This window comes from Charadrius vociferus, unplaced genomic scaffold (assembly GCF_000708025.1).
Source record: "Charadrius vociferus isolate BGI_N301 unplaced genomic scaffold, ASM70802v2 scaffold111, whole genome shotgun sequence".
NCBI lineage: Eukaryota > Metazoa > Chordata > Aves > Charadriiformes > Charadriidae > Charadrius > Charadrius vociferus.
The window spans coordinates 5,200,042-5,214,940 of NW_009647046.1; the positions used below are offsets into that span (position 1 = coordinate 5,200,042).

General features: G+C 42.6%; 1 protein-coding gene across 2 annotated transcripts in view; it reads left to right on the top strand.

The window, feature by feature from the left end:
• Nucleotides 1-14,899, top strand: part of MAPKBP1 (mitogen-activated protein kinase binding protein 1) — a 103,207-nt gene that overhangs the window by 69,940 nt on the left and 18,368 nt on the right. For both annotated transcript variants that reach the window (XM_009895692.1, XM_009895691.1), the window contains exons 10-19: nt 956-1,102; nt 2,038-2,222; nt 2,334-2,425; nt 2,791-2,916; nt 4,675-4,745; nt 5,188-5,309; nt 6,388-6,463; nt 8,753-8,864; nt 9,442-9,505; nt 12,432-12,557. In XM_009895692.1, coding sequence (XP_009893994.1) covers nt 956-1,102; nt 2,038-2,222; nt 2,334-2,425; nt 2,791-2,916; nt 4,675-4,745; nt 5,188-5,309; nt 6,388-6,463; nt 8,753-8,864; nt 9,442-9,505; nt 12,432-12,557 — 1,121 coding nt within the window. The remainder of the gene's footprint in view (nt 1-955; nt 1,103-2,037; nt 2,223-2,333; nt 2,426-2,790; nt 2,917-4,674; nt 4,746-5,187; nt 5,310-6,387; nt 6,464-8,752; nt 8,865-9,441; nt 9,506-12,431; nt 12,558-14,899) is intronic.

A 14,899-nucleotide genomic window follows, 5' to 3' on the forward strand; every position in this document is an offset into this window, starting at 1 on the left:
GAAGTCCTGCCAAATTTGAATGCAAACACTTACTGCAGGGAGAAAGAATTGGCTCAAATTTCCTCCTGTGGTTAGTGTGGTTACTTACGGGGCTTGAGTTGGGAGCTAGGAACAGTTCATTGGCTGCGCTGCAATGGCTGACCAAACACATTTGATGCAGTGTGTTACTGGAAAAAAAAAAATCTTGCCATTAAAAGGTGAGAGGTGGGAGAAGGAGCAGAACTGGACAAAGCTGAATGCAGGGGCTCCTTTCACAAAATGTGCAAGAGTTTACTGCTGACCTCAAAAAAATTGTTTTGAGGTCTGTGGTGAGCAAGTGCTCCAAATTCAAAAGAATGAAACAAGTGATACAATCTCAACTCTGCTGTTCTTAACCTATTTACCAGGACATCCTGAATTAGCTTATCAAGTGGCTGTCATCTTCCAGTCTCTCTAGTTGGCTTTCCCTCCCAGGGACAGAGGGAAGGAAAGGAGATATAGGAAACAATGTAATTGGTAATATGTTGAAATATGTCCAACAGTGGTCAGGAAAGGGGAAAGTGGAAAGAAAGTGGGAAGACGTTGAGGATTCTTTTTGTTATTATTTATTAATTGCATCTCACCCTTTTGTTCTGGATATAAATCGACGGTGGTAGTTGAAAGTTGCGAACAACAGTGCAAAGTTGTTGTTGCATGGTCTTTGAGGTGCTCTCTTTGAACTATTAGAAACAAAGGATGCTGGCTTGTTACATGCTTCATGTTCTACGTTCAGGGAAGCTCAGTCAATGTTTGTTTGAAGTGAATATGAAGCTCTGGTCTGCAAACAGGGTTTTGTTAGGAGAACTGGCTGGCTCTTGCCTTTACAAAACAGAGAGGACAGCCCTTTTATCTCATTTTGTTTTGAAACTTGCTACCAGTGTCTAGGATGCCAGGTACCAGACAATCTCATTCAGGGATTGATTTTACCTGCCCTTAGATGTATCCAGAGGTGAAGGACAACAATCAGTCATGCCTACCCCCTGGTTCCTTCATCACTTGCTCCTCTGACAACACCATTCGTCTGTGGAACACCGAGAGCTCCAACATTCATGGCACAGCCCTGCACCGCAACATCCTCAGCAATGTAAGGTCCCAGGCTTTGATCACCTCCTTACCCTTGGCATTGCTCTTCCTCGTGCACACGTATTCCCAAGTTAAGGCCCAAACTCCTTTGGATTGCTAAGTCAACACAAGCTTCTCTGTAAACAGAGCACAAATCTGGTAAAATGTATGAACCTGAAGAAACATGAAGGGAGTATCAGGTGAAAAAACAGTTTGTCTGAAATGGCCCTGGGGACTGTTGTTTTTTCCGTAAACCACCAAAGGATTCACCAAGGTTAGTCTCTTCCAAAATGGCTCATGCCATGTGCTTCAGGAGAGCTGTTTCTCTTTTTCTCCATCTCTGTAATATGTAACCACTTTAAGATCTGTTTCGAAAAAGTGCATTCAATGAGGCAGAGGTTTGGGACAATTGAATGCGAAACAATTTACACTCACTTCATTTATATAAGAGGGAGGATACTCATACAGAACAGTGGTTACTTATGGACATTTATTTCTATTCTCAATCGTATTGGAAGATCCGTGGGCACAGCAGCCCTGACCTGCCCATTCTCAATAATCTGCTCATGGTGGAAAAAGCTCCAGCTTTTTCTCTCAGAGAGTTCTCAAAAGGCACGGGCTGACTTGGATGATCTGCAGAAGTCTTTCAGATCCCTGCTGTGTCCCCTACTACATTGTAATCATTAATCCCAGAGCTTGTCTGTTGTGCAGGAGTTACTGTTCATTTTCAGCTTGAAGGGGAATCTTTTGCAAAGGGTGATCATGAGACACAGCTGTGAAACCTTTATCCTACAACGTGAAGGGGGCGAGTGCTTGCTCCTAGCTAAAAGATCCCACCAATTACAGCATTACTTCCAATGACGTGTATATGTTGGCCAGGAGCCCAGTTCCTAAGATAGATGGTTCACTCGAATATTTTGTAACTAGTTAATATTTCCGGGTGTCTTGTATCCCCAGGACTTGATGAAAATCATCTATGTAGATGACAACACTCAGGTACTTCTGGACACTGATTACAACTCAGCAGGAAGTGCAGACAAAGCTGATGCGCAAGTAATGGATACAAAGGTGGGGATACGCACTGTCTGTGTGAGTCCCAGTGGGGAGCACCTGGCCTCGGGGGACAGGATAGGCACTCTCAGGTAATACCATAGAGCTTCTTTTGCAGATTGCAGGCTCAGCAGGCATGAGAATTAAAACCAGGTCTTGCTAATTTTATTAAACATACTGAAATCAGGCATGTTGTGTCTTAGGATATATGAGTTGCAGTCTCTGAGGGAAATGCTGAAGGTGGAAGCCCATGACTCTGAGATCCTATGTCTGGAGTACTCCAAACCTGATACAGGTAAGTGCAGTTGAGCTTCTTCCCTTAGTGTTGAGCAAGTCAGAATGCCCAACCATGGCATGTCAGAACTTTCAGTGTTGAGCTACTCTTGCATTTCAGAGCAGGCTTGTAGTGTTGGGCCAGTAGAGCTGGACTTCGAAAAAGGCTTCTTTCTTCTGCTTTTTCTTGGAATATTGTAGGTTGAGATTGTTCTGTCTGTTATTATGGTGTGAAATCCAGGGGTGTTCCTTTGTGTCCATCCATGCAGTTATCTCCAGTATAATGTTTTGTCCCTAAGATGACTTGAGAAGCTGTTTTAAAATAGTGTCTGGAGGAGCAAATGACTTTTTGGTAATGGTCTTCCACTCTTTTTAACCTTCTGACAGGCTTAAAACTCTTAGCCTCAGCCAGTCGGGATAGACTGATTCATGTCTTGGATGCTGGAAAGGACTATAGCCTGCAGCAGACCCTGGATGAACATTCTTCTTCCATCACTGCTGTGAAGTTTGCAGGTAGAGAATCATGGCCTCCCTCCAAAGCTGGATTTGAGCATGGCTGTTTTCACATTGTGGTTGTAAAGTAATTTTAACTGCTTTAAACACTTGGTTAGGCCAGGCTGAAGCTGCAGCTGCTTTTTTGTCATCTTCTGTAGCTGCAGTTGTAACAGAAGGTGATATTTGACAATACTTTCCACCTTTTCCCTTTTGTTTTTTTTCTCCACTCCTTCCTCCCCACTCAAAAAACTTCTCCTGATTGAAGTCCTCAGCATTTCTTTGGAAAGCTGTTTTCTGTAATGATTTACTCCCTTTAACTGATGTTGGCTGGCTACGTGCTGTTCTTGGTGAGGAGAACTGTAGAACAGTCATCCTCAAAATCCCCAACCACCCCCCCCCAAAAAAAACGCTTTGGGATTAAGTAGTGACAAGTAAATTTGTCATTGCAAACCACTGTAAGACTTTACATTGATGGTAATGGAGCACTTTGCATCCCCAGCACTCGGTTACTACTGATGGTCAGACATCAGTGTGGTGTCCTGTGCTATTGTTGAGGAACAACAAGGGTTGGCTGCTCTGCCAGGGGAAGTCAGTAGCCAAGTGTGACAGGAAGGCATGCAAAGGTAGTGGCCTCACTGGCAATGGGAAGGTCCCACAGTACTGTACCTGAACAAGGTGGAACAGATCAAGTCTGCTGACAGTAACTACATCCAGCCAGTAGTCCAGATCACCAGACAAATCCATAGTGGTAAGACAGGTCAGCAATTCAAGGTAAGGATCGCTCCGGAGATAGTGAGCAGGGTCAGCCACAGTTCAGTGCCTGCCAGGGAAGCCCATGGCAGCAAGGCAGGTTCGAGATCAAATCCAGAAGCTGAGTCCATGGGTCAGGGTCAGGATTCAGATCAGTGGGGTCTATCACCAGGCACATGTGTGGCTGCAATGCTACTGCATTCCATCTTCATGAGAACCTCAGCTTGAAAGTAGCTCCCAAGTGAAGGGCGGGAACCTTACTGAAGCTTCGTATCAGAGACTCACTGAAGCTGCTGTGAGGCTTTTTCATGTTCTTTCTTAAGGAGCTCCAAGGCCAGCAAAAGTTTCTCTGGCAGGTTTGCCTTATCAGTGAGCTGGCCTTGGATACAGTCAGCTAAGCTCCTAGGAGATGGGGGAACGGCGCTCAAGGCCCTGGCAGGGAAGGGTTTTGTGCTAATCTGTAAGCTAAGCGCAGTCCTGCTCTTAAGTGGGTGGAGTTCAAATGGACTTGTGTGATATTGGATCTGTTTTCATTACATGGAGTTTTATCAGGTGTTGCTTTGCTGAAGGAGCAGATTGGTTACGAAAGAGTGCTAGGGGAAGAGGGAAAGCCTGACCCTGCAGTAAGAAAGGGCAGCAAGAAACACATGACTGACTTTGAGAACTGCAAAGTGCCTGTTGCCTGTTTTCAGCTTGTACTAAGTACGAACTTGTCATATTGCCACAGAGTGTTGTGGCAGATAGAGAATGAGCACGTGAGCATACTGTTGGGGGAGAAGACAGAATTACATCATAATCTGTTGTGTAAAGCCTCTATATTAAGGCCTCGTGCACTCATAGCATTAATAAATGCTGTCCCTGAGAATGGGCTTTTTTTTTTTTTTTTGCTGCAGCATCCTGCTGCTTAGGTCGGAGTCAGTCTTAGCTAATCAGGACTAAATAAATGAGTGGTGTTATAAACTGAAACATTTCCTCCATCTTGTACCTGTGTTTATCTTTCGATCAACTCCTGCCTTTTTGTTCCAGCCAATGATGGGAAAGTGAGAATGATAAGCTGCGGGGCAGACAAGAGCATCTATTTCCGCACTGCGCAGAAGGTAACCTTATTACAGCTTTTTGTGCACTTATTTTTAATAATCTCTCCACAAAGGAACTACTTTAAAGAGTGATATCAGAGTTTCTGTGTGAGCTTGTCGCTATTTCAGTGTCTCCCACTGACTCAATGCAAGAGATCACATTTGGAGAGCTAGTTCTGTGAAGCACTCAGCTGCTCCCAGCCTGACCTCTCTTAGCAAGATGCAAAGTAGAGAACTGTTAGGATATCTGGTTTTCTTTTGCTGCCAGGGCTCCTGTGAGGAGTGGTGAGAGTATGGGCTGGAGAGGAGTTCATTGTGCCTCCAGTCCCAGCTGCTCCTAGCAGACCTGTTAGTGGGAAGGGTTGGTTTGCGCTGGCTGTGTGAGAGGATTCATCTGTATATAGAGGTTTTTAATAAGGGGTTAACTGCTTGATTTTGACACAGTCTTTACCCACATGCTTAGACAGGAGAAGGGGTTCAGTTTACCCGAACACATCACATCGTTAGGAAGACCACTCTATATGACATGGATGTGGACCCCAGCTGGAAATACGCAGCTATTGGATGCCAGGATCGTAACATCAGGTTAGTTTACTTCTCATCTTGAAAATATTTTTGCAGTCATAAATGAGTTGGCCAAGGCGGCCCCATCTCCATCACTGTTCCTCGAGGTTCTTTGACACAGCATTTTCAGGCAGATCTGAGGCCTCAGCTCACACTCTGTAAGGTTGAACTCTGCATTTCCCCTTGCTGATAAAAAGCTGTGGATATATGCAAATGCCCACCAGACTTTTGGCTTCTTGATGGGTTGCTCTGCAGAGCAAAGCCTTTCTACTGGGAGAGTGGGTGCACCTTCCTTGGTGTGTTGTTGAGCTGTGGGGAGAGAACTTCTGCACTGTGGCACTTGCGTTTAAAGGTATGTCTAGTGAGAAGCTGTGAGCTCCTGTGGAATATCTGGGACTGTAGGAACCTAAAATTGAGCTAGGTGTGACTGTCTTTGGACAAGTGGAATCCATTCTCTGCTCCCTTTTTATCCATTTCTTCAATCTGTCTGCTTCTACCTTTCAAAGCAAAGAAGACTCTCTGTAGTTGTGTGTCTCCTCCTGTTGTATCTGGGTGAGATGCCAAGAGTTTTGGTCATAGCTAAATACGACTGCTGAATGTAATTTGGTTTTGTATTCTAATGTAAATAAAGGGTCTTGCTCTCTTAACCCTTTCCTTTAGTATGAAGGAACCACAGGTATTTTTATAGCAGGGAGGACTGACTGAAGCTTATTAAGATACATAACCATACATAGCCGTTACAAGGCATGGCAAGGTTTTCTCCCTCCCATTTGACCTCTCCTTCAGTGCCATGATGCTATACTTGTTTTTGATTATTGGCTTGAGAATCAAGCCTTAATTTTAATTCAGATAATACGCTTGATATCATGTCATCCAGTCTTGCGCACCTACATTACTTTCGAGCTTGTTTCTTGAACCATTTAAATGATTGGTGGTTATAGTTCATAGAGAGGTCATATCTCCGCGTTTTGTGGCTTGGCCCTGTTCCCTGTATCTCATGTGCAATGAGGAGCAGAAAGAGAAAAGCATCCTGGTGACAAGAGCCACAGAGAAGTACCTGGGCAAAATGAGCAATGTTGTCTTATGTCATCCACCTCAGGGTTTTCAACATAAGCAGTGGGAAGCAGAAGAAGCTTTACAAAGGATCCCAAGGTGAAGATGGCACCCTCATCAAAGTAAGCTGTTTTCTTTCTTTCTTCCCTTTTCCTTTTTTCCAGCTCTTCTGAATGTAGCTCAGGGCTAAGAAAATTAATTATGAATCTGAACACAGTAACTTTTTTTTTAACTTTTTTTTTTTTTGTTTTACAATAGCAAAGTATAATTCCAGTGACAGAGCTAATCTAGTTCAAATTTCATCTTGGTTTCATTGACATGTAGGAACAAGGAATCTAGCTTTACTGGTGCCTACCCAGTCATGCAAAACATTATGTAAGGTCCCCCAAAGGACTTCTTCATAGAAAGGGCAACACACATACTTTGTCTCTTATCCTGCTGCTGCTTCCTTCTCCCTCCATCCTTAAGGGCTGGTAATGTATTTGGGTTCCATCACTTCTCTCTCTGTCCTGTTTCTGAAGTGAAGCACAGGCCCATGCTTGTAAAAAGCAAGTATGACTGCACCAATATCTGTCAGGAGATGATTTAGTCCACTTAATACTTTACTTTCTGCTCCAGAGAGTTCATTCTTGCTTTCTCGACTATTTCTGTTAGGATTGTCAAGGTGGAGCTGCCTGTTGATCAGAGTTTGAGAAATTTGTGGTTGCCAGAGGGCAAATACAAGTGAAACTCTTCACGAGTTGATGAAATTAAGTAGCATCTGCCCCAGAGAGCCCATATTCTTTGGAACTTGGAGTGCTGGGGAAGCCGGCTACCTCTTAGAGAGATTCTGTTCATGTTTCCCACCTGCTGAGTGCATCCAGGCTGTGGGGTAGGGTAGCATGCCTGCTTCTGCCACCATCCTGGGCTTCCTCTGGTAAACCGCGTGTGTTAAAGATTCAGTGTTAAGAGTGATGCCAGTATATTGGGATGTGGAAGAATTGCATTTTTGTCTTTAAAGGGGGAAGATCAGTTGACACAACCAAAATATCTCTCAAGTTAAGTTGTCAAAAAAGCTGCTTCATCGTATTTATTGTCACTGATAATTTTTCTACATTTTAAACCAAGTATTTCTGTTCAGCTGCACAGGCCAGCAGTATTATTGATGGGTGTAAATAACTAGGTAAAAAGGGAGAGGAAAGCAAACAGCTTCATTGAATGTCACGTCTTCTGTTTTGCAGAGAAAGATAAGTCCTCTTTCTCTTTGCCTATTATAATTGCTACGTGGTTTGGTTTTTTTTTTTAATAAGCCAGAGTAATGAAAATGAAAAGTTGATGTTATGCTTTATTGCTGATAAGCTCAGGTGCTTGACTATGTCTTTCTCAGACCACAAACCATGAAATGTTGCTAGGAGCTAGATTTTTTTTTTTTAATATCCTTTATGTTTTTTTTTTTTTTTCATGTGTAGCTCAAGTGGGGAATCTCAATTAGTTTTAATGTTGCTGTGTTCATTTTTAGGACAATTATGTAACCAAGGGATTATGGTTGTCTCTGAAATTTAAACTTTCTTGGTATGTTGTTCTGAGATCATAATATACATTGCAGTTTAGCAAGTAGAACCCTAACATTGGCATGCAAAGCAAAAGATACAGCAGCAAAATAAACATAACCAAAAAGTTATCATTATTTAAATACCGTGTCTCCCTCAAAACCCAGACATTTTCACTCTCAGTTCCTTAAAGTTCTACAAAGGACAAAGTGGGATATTTAGTGACAGTAGCTGTATTTGCTGTGTAGCGCTGCTTTAGAGCTAGTGAGGCATTTGGAGGCGGTTTTATATTTGATCCAAGATAAAGTAACAAATGGGTGTATATGGAAAAAAATAAACCAAAACAACCTAAACACGGGAGTTGCAAATGCTGGAGATTTTACAGCACCATTATCAAAGGCAATTTCTCTGCAGTGTTGAGTTCTTTTTGGTTTCCCTCCTCAAGATTAAGTCTTCTGATATTTCGCTTAATTCTGTCAGCTCTGATTATTTTTTTGCAGGGGGAGTGGTGTTTTGGCATGTGTGGGTTGGTTTGTTTTTTTTTTTTTTTTTGGTTTTGATCTTAATATAGAAGGAAGTAAGACCCCAGTGGTTAAAAGGAGGTAGGAGAGAGGGGTATAGGTCTGTCTGTTGGTGCCTTCACATTTGTGAGGGCGTTTAATGTAAGTGCCTTTGGTCTCTGATGAGGTTGGAGATAGTTTTAACAGTTTAGCCAGGTTGGAGATTTGTTCTGGGATGCTGGATAGCCCGGTACTCAGTGGGAGCTACTTGCATTTTATTCTTTTGACTACTATGACTGTCTTGGGTATTCTGGACCATTTTCTTGCAGTTTGAAGGGACTTTCTCACCAGGTCTTTGCACTTCTCTTATCTCTTAAACCAGGTGCAAACGGATCCCTCTGGTCTTTACATTGCAACCAGTTGTTCGGACAAGAACCTCTCCATCTTTGATTTCTATTCTGGCGAGTGTGTTGCAACAATGTATGGACATTCGGGTAAGGAACCTAAACCTCTGGAAGTGCAATTTTTCTGCTGATGACTATATAGCAGGGTCTGATTCTAGTCAAAGCTTTCTGAAGGTTCTGCCCCGCCAGAGTTTACCCAATGGGTATTTTGGAGCAGGTTATGGTTGGATGAGGTTGTAATAGCTTATTTCATTACAATTTTAACTTCTTTCAGACCTTATTTTGCATCGCAAAACAAAAGCACACACAAGCCTGTCAGGCCATGTATTTTTTTTACACTGTTTTTCTAACAGTCTATAAGGTAGTCTCTGTTTTTTCAGCGTATATTAAGTTTCTTTATGATGTACCCTCAGCAGGGGCTGTTCTATTATAGACAAAAAGACTTCGGTCTTCGTACTTATTTTGCTGTGGGATACCCCTTCTATGTCAAGCCTAGATTCCTTGTCAAATGGTTGTGGTAATTGGGGCATATTGATCTGTGAAGTGGCTTTAATGAGAATTTGAGGTGTAGAGCACAAATAGGCTGTTTGGCAAATGATCTCTTCTGTCCATTGCAATAATTCAGGAAAGTTTTGTGTTTTTTTTTCTTGTGCTTTATTTCACACAGAGATTGTAACCGGGATGAAATTCAGTAATGACTGCAAACACCTGATCTCTGTTTCTGGTGACAGGTAAGAGGGGTTTGCTTATCCATGATACCAGCTCATGCCATCTCACACTGCATTTAAAATGTGTCCTGAAGGAAGGCAGTTGTGGGTTTTTTTGTTTTTTTATAACAAAGGATGTTTTATGAATTCCAAAGAAACCTCAGAGCTTTCTGAATCCTAAATGTATGCTGTCAGCAAAGCTCACAGAGCTTCTATTATCATTCCATGGAATGAGATGCCCATGTGAAGGGCTTCCCTTGTGGTTTTCTGAGTGTAGGTTCTATTCCCTGCTGGAAAGGAGACAGATGTGTGGTCTGTAGTGTAATGCAGCTTGTGATATTCTGATCAGTGGTGCCAAAACCTTGTCTCCTCTTGGTGAGTTTTCACCAGGTGAATGAATCTGTCTAGCAGCAAAAGTGACAGGGCTGTCCCCACTCTTTGCTCCTGTCCCAATGGTCCTCTTCTCTGCTCCCCTAAGTCAGCTGTGGTGCGGTTGACTCCTCATGAAGCTGATTCAGGTCACTACGTCAGCAGCCCCCCCAGCTGAGTTTCTGCCGATCTAATGAGTTAAATCAGCTTGCCAAAAGCTTAAGTAATCACCATACTGAGCCCAAGGGGAAAAGGAGAATACATGCCTAATGTGTTGATTGTAGAGGTGAGTGGACTGACTACTTCCGGAATTGGTGAATGCTTAAATCAGCTGAACAGAATAAATTTTTTCCTTTGAGAAAGGTGGTTCCTGGAGTGCTATTTCAAGGCCTGAGCAACCCAGATTTTCTCTCGTTTTCTCTCTTCTATTAATAAACCACAATTGAACTGGAAAAAGTTTTATAGGGTGAGTTTTTACAGAACATACAATGTATCACCTTAAATTGCATCAGTTGGTTATTTCTGTCTTTCAGTAAACAGTAAATAATTTGGTTTTCCTCTTTCTTTATCTTTTATCTTTGGGTGTAAATAGATTAGGGCAAAAGAGAAAAGAGAGTCCTTTTGTTGGGGATTTCTGATAAATTCCAGAAACATGGAAGGTTTGAGGTCCCCAGTGATCCTTGTTATTTAGTGCAATGTTCCCTTGTACACCATTTCCATGAGCGAAAGGGTCATTTTCTTTACTAAGACTGTGGAGGAGGTAGAGGAGAAGTAAGGAAAGGATTCATGAAGAACTTTGCTGTAAGGAGAGCAGAAAGCACATTTTTCAAAGGAGGACAGGCAAAATAGTCTGTTCACACACAGCAGCATGTGCAAAGAATAAAACTGAGAATAGAAAGAGAAATGGAGATTGAGACGGGCACAAGGTCTGGGAGACCCATGTAAGAAAAGTCCTGCAAGGAAAAAAAAAAAAAAGGCAGCAAAAGGGGTAGGTGGAAGCGTGCTTCTGTAGAGCTTTGTGGTGATTGTTAATGTATTTACAAGTTCATACTGTTTGCTGCTTATCTCTAGGTTTGATAGCTGTGGGGGTGGGATAAATGAACAAGCCAGGCTTGCTTTCTGAAATTTGTTTCCTGCTTTTCAGTATTTTCTCAGCAGCAGATTATGGTTACTCTTGCATTCGAGAGGGCTGCTGCTTGACGGGAAGCAGCTGGCTGCCCTGGGTTGCCATAGTTCCCAGATGCAGTGCCTCACCACTTTCTCCTGGCTGAAAAGCTAGGGAGGGAGGATGACAGCATGTTCACTGTTGATGGGAAGCGTGTCTGTCTGTGTGTGACTTCAGTATCTGGGAGTGACGTTCCTGAGCTTTGTTGCAAAGGGAGTGGCACAGGGGCCAAGAAGGGAATTACTAGTTTTTCATTAAAATCTCCACAGCCTGCAAAGTGAGATTTCTGTTTTCTTTTTATGTGGCATGGAACTAAAACCTTTTAAAACGTCCTCTCGTGAGAGGGAAGAAATGGAGAAGATGCAGGCATTCAGCATCCTGCTGCTTTTGGCATTTGCCTGAAGTCCAGGAGACCAAGTTCCTGGCCATTATTCAAAATGGCAGAGCAAATGAACTAGCAAGGAAGAGGGGAAAGCCCCTCTCTGAAAACTCCTTGGTGAATTGGAAGTACCCATGAGTGTGGTGGCACTGATGGGTCTTGAAGAACTTGATTAAATCCTTTTTGGATTCCAAATTAGTGTGCAGGATTTTATAAATGATAGTAAAAGCACCGCCTCTGTTTCTACATCAGTGTAAGTATACCCAGCTAGACAGGAAAGATGAGTGAGATGAAAGGAATTAGTTAGCAGTGAGGTTAAATATCAAAGAAAATGCTTGTCACTTTACTTTCTAGTAGCTGAAGATGAGATACAGTATCCTCTAATGTGATGAGGAATTCCTTTTTTTTTCTTTTTTCTTTTTTTGTTAGCCAGATTTCTGAAGAAAATGGGATCACACTGTTTCCCTCTCTTGAATGATTTTTGAATCCATTGACCAAATTCAATCAAGTTCCTTAGAAGGTTTCTGGAGGGTGTCCAAGTAAAATATTAGAAGTACCCTGGCTGCAAAAAGTGCTGACACATAAGCTTAACTGTTATTACATCACCAGAGACTCCATGAGATGGCAGGCATTAGGATGGCCTTGCCCATGGGGATAGTTGCAATCAGAGGCTGGAGCTTAGCCGCTGTTGGAGGATGCAACGGACTGCAGGCTCCACTTATCCTGCTGACCATGGAGGGGCTTGTTACTGCATTTCCTTCAGCAGTTGGTCAGATAGTCAAATAAACGTATAGGATCAGAGATGAGTCTGTGCAAATACCTCTGCAGTTGCTCTCGCCCACAGCGAGTCTTTGCCAGGCAGGTTTTACCTTTTCGTCATGAGGCTTGGGATGGGATTGAGTTTCTGTGAAGCTGTTTCTGCGTGTGCGTGTCCCCGCCACAGACAGAAGGGCTCTTGTTTGACTCTGCAATGGGAATTGATAATATCAATGAACTGAACGAAGACTTGACCCCAGCCTCACCCTTCCCTCTTTCAGCTGTATCTTCATCTGGCGTCTGAGCTCAGAGATGACCATCAACATGCGGCAGCGACTGTCTGACATGAAGCAGAGAGGGAAGCAGGCAGAAAAGTCTCCTCCGCATAAGACAGGTGGACTCATGAGGTGAGCACAGTAGACTAAGAAGAGGTGGCTGGCTTTGTAGGGTTTAATGTGAAAAGTGTGGCACTGGGATTCAACTGTAAGGTTTCTGGTGTCTTTGCTGATGGCATATTCCAAAGTTCTCTTACTCTTCTGTTGGATTTCCATGGTTTTTGTGCCTGCCTTCTTTGGATATAGAAACCTGACTGTGATCTTCCAGACTGTGAACTTCCTTACTTAGTGTTGCTCCAATGATTGCAATGTGTATGCAATGCCCCTTGTGTCTTAATTTAGTTTAATGATGTGGTCAGAAACTTTAATACGCAGTTTACCAGCCTCAGTATTGCTAGGTACACGGCATCCCGTCAGGGAAGCCTTGCTCCTGCATGAACAAAGTTCTCTGGATCTAGGCTGAATGCAATTTAAAGTGTGTTTTCTGTAGTCTCAGTACTGAAGTATACCTGTGAGCTGTATGAGTTTGCCATGTTGATCATAATTCTGAAAGAGTCCTTGCAGTTGTACTGTTTCTTTGTTAACTATTTTCCGGAGGCTTTGAAAAAGGTCACCTAAAAATAATTATAATATAAATAATAAACATAAAAATAATTTCCATGGGAAAAGTTCTTGGCAGCTAAATCATATTATTATTTTTTGCTCAGTAAACAATGTATCTAAAAACAAACTACCGCAGCCTACAAACTGAATAGATCTAAATTTATCTGGTGACCTTTCTTTAAAAACTGGTGCTTAAACACAGACCCTGTTTTTAAACAGAACAAGAATGACAGGGGATTATGGATTATTAGTGTAATGTATTTGGTTTCTCTGTAGTTAGTAAGTAGCTGAGACTAATTTGACTGTACGCAATGCAGGAGAGAGTCCTGACTGAGCTGATATGGGATTAAATTGGGGAAAAAATGGATAAACACAGATATTTTTTATTTTTTTTTAATATGCTATGTCCCACAACTTTGCTCCTCCAAATGACTACAAATTGAGTTCTGAATATAAAAGTGCTGAGGCATTGGAGGACTTGCACACTGATTGTTGCATTGAGTATCTCAAGGACCTTCCCACTCCCTTTGGGAGCAAGTAATGTTGAAACAAGTCTGTCTGCATAGTTTCAATTGGGAAAGTCTTGATCTGCTCATTCTTGAAACGAGTCTTTGTCTAATAAGTGTTTTTGGTAATGATGCTGGGAGAACTCAGGAAGCCTTTTTTCTCGCCAAAATTCTGGAGCTGTCAAGCAATGTGCTTTTTATAGCAGACTCTCCATTATTCCAGCAGCTGCAGCCTTACCCTACTGAGGCTCAGCCTGTGACAGATAATCACAGTCCTCTTCCGCATTAGGTGATACTTGTTTCCGTCACAGACGCTTGCTGAAGGGCGGTGTTAGTGCCATGCCAAGCCCAGCACTTTATTAAACTTGTTTGGTAACCTCTTTGCAAGCTTGGAATCCACTTGTTTGGTCAGCTTTGAAAGCTTGTTTTCAGTTTTGATCGACCGTTGTGGTCACTGGAGATCAGCAAAGACGTAACTTGAGCATTTTGGATTGGGACTGAATATGGAGGAAGAGCCTATTGGACCAGCATTACTGAGGTGGGAGAAGAAAAACTAATGAACTTGAGTAAGATTGGTTTTGTTAGATGCCCTGTACCTGTTCTGGTTGTGTTTCCAAAGTCTGTCTGTGCAGGTTGCAGTGGAGACGGGTTGTACCTTGTGGTGTAAAACTGTTGTCACAAAAGGATTCACAGTAGTATAAGAGAGGTCCCTGCCTGGTGATGTGTCTGTGTTCTATGATATTTTCTCTAGAATGGTATTGCTAGAATGTTGAGGGGGTGGTAGTGCACTCTTCTAGTTTCGTGGTATGAATGTATGACGAGATGAATAATCAAAATAATACAGGGGAAATGAAACTGAACTGAGGAGGCAGTGGAGAGATGAAGATTTCCAATTTAAGACAGTGCTGTCTCTATCCAGCTGCAACTGGTAGGGCGGGGATTGGCCCAGGTGAATAACATCTGGAGTGTAAAAATGCTTTTCTGGGTCTCCATGAAGCCCAGTATTCTGCCTGTGACAATGGAAGATGGTATTTAGTGAGACACTGTGTGAGCTTTGCTGTATGGACCTTTGTGGTCCATTCACCTCGTGCTCAATTATTGTTGCCAGGGATGTTTGGGGGTACATCTGTGCCTGTTCCCTTTAGTATTTGATCAGGGACCCATTGTCCACTGAATTTGTGTAAATCCGTTTTGAATTGTGTAATATTGTCTGCCTCTGCAGCCTCCTGTGGTGACAAGTTCCAGGAGTTTACTGCTCTCTGTGGAAAGAGGGACTTCTTATGTCGATAATAAACCGCATTCCTG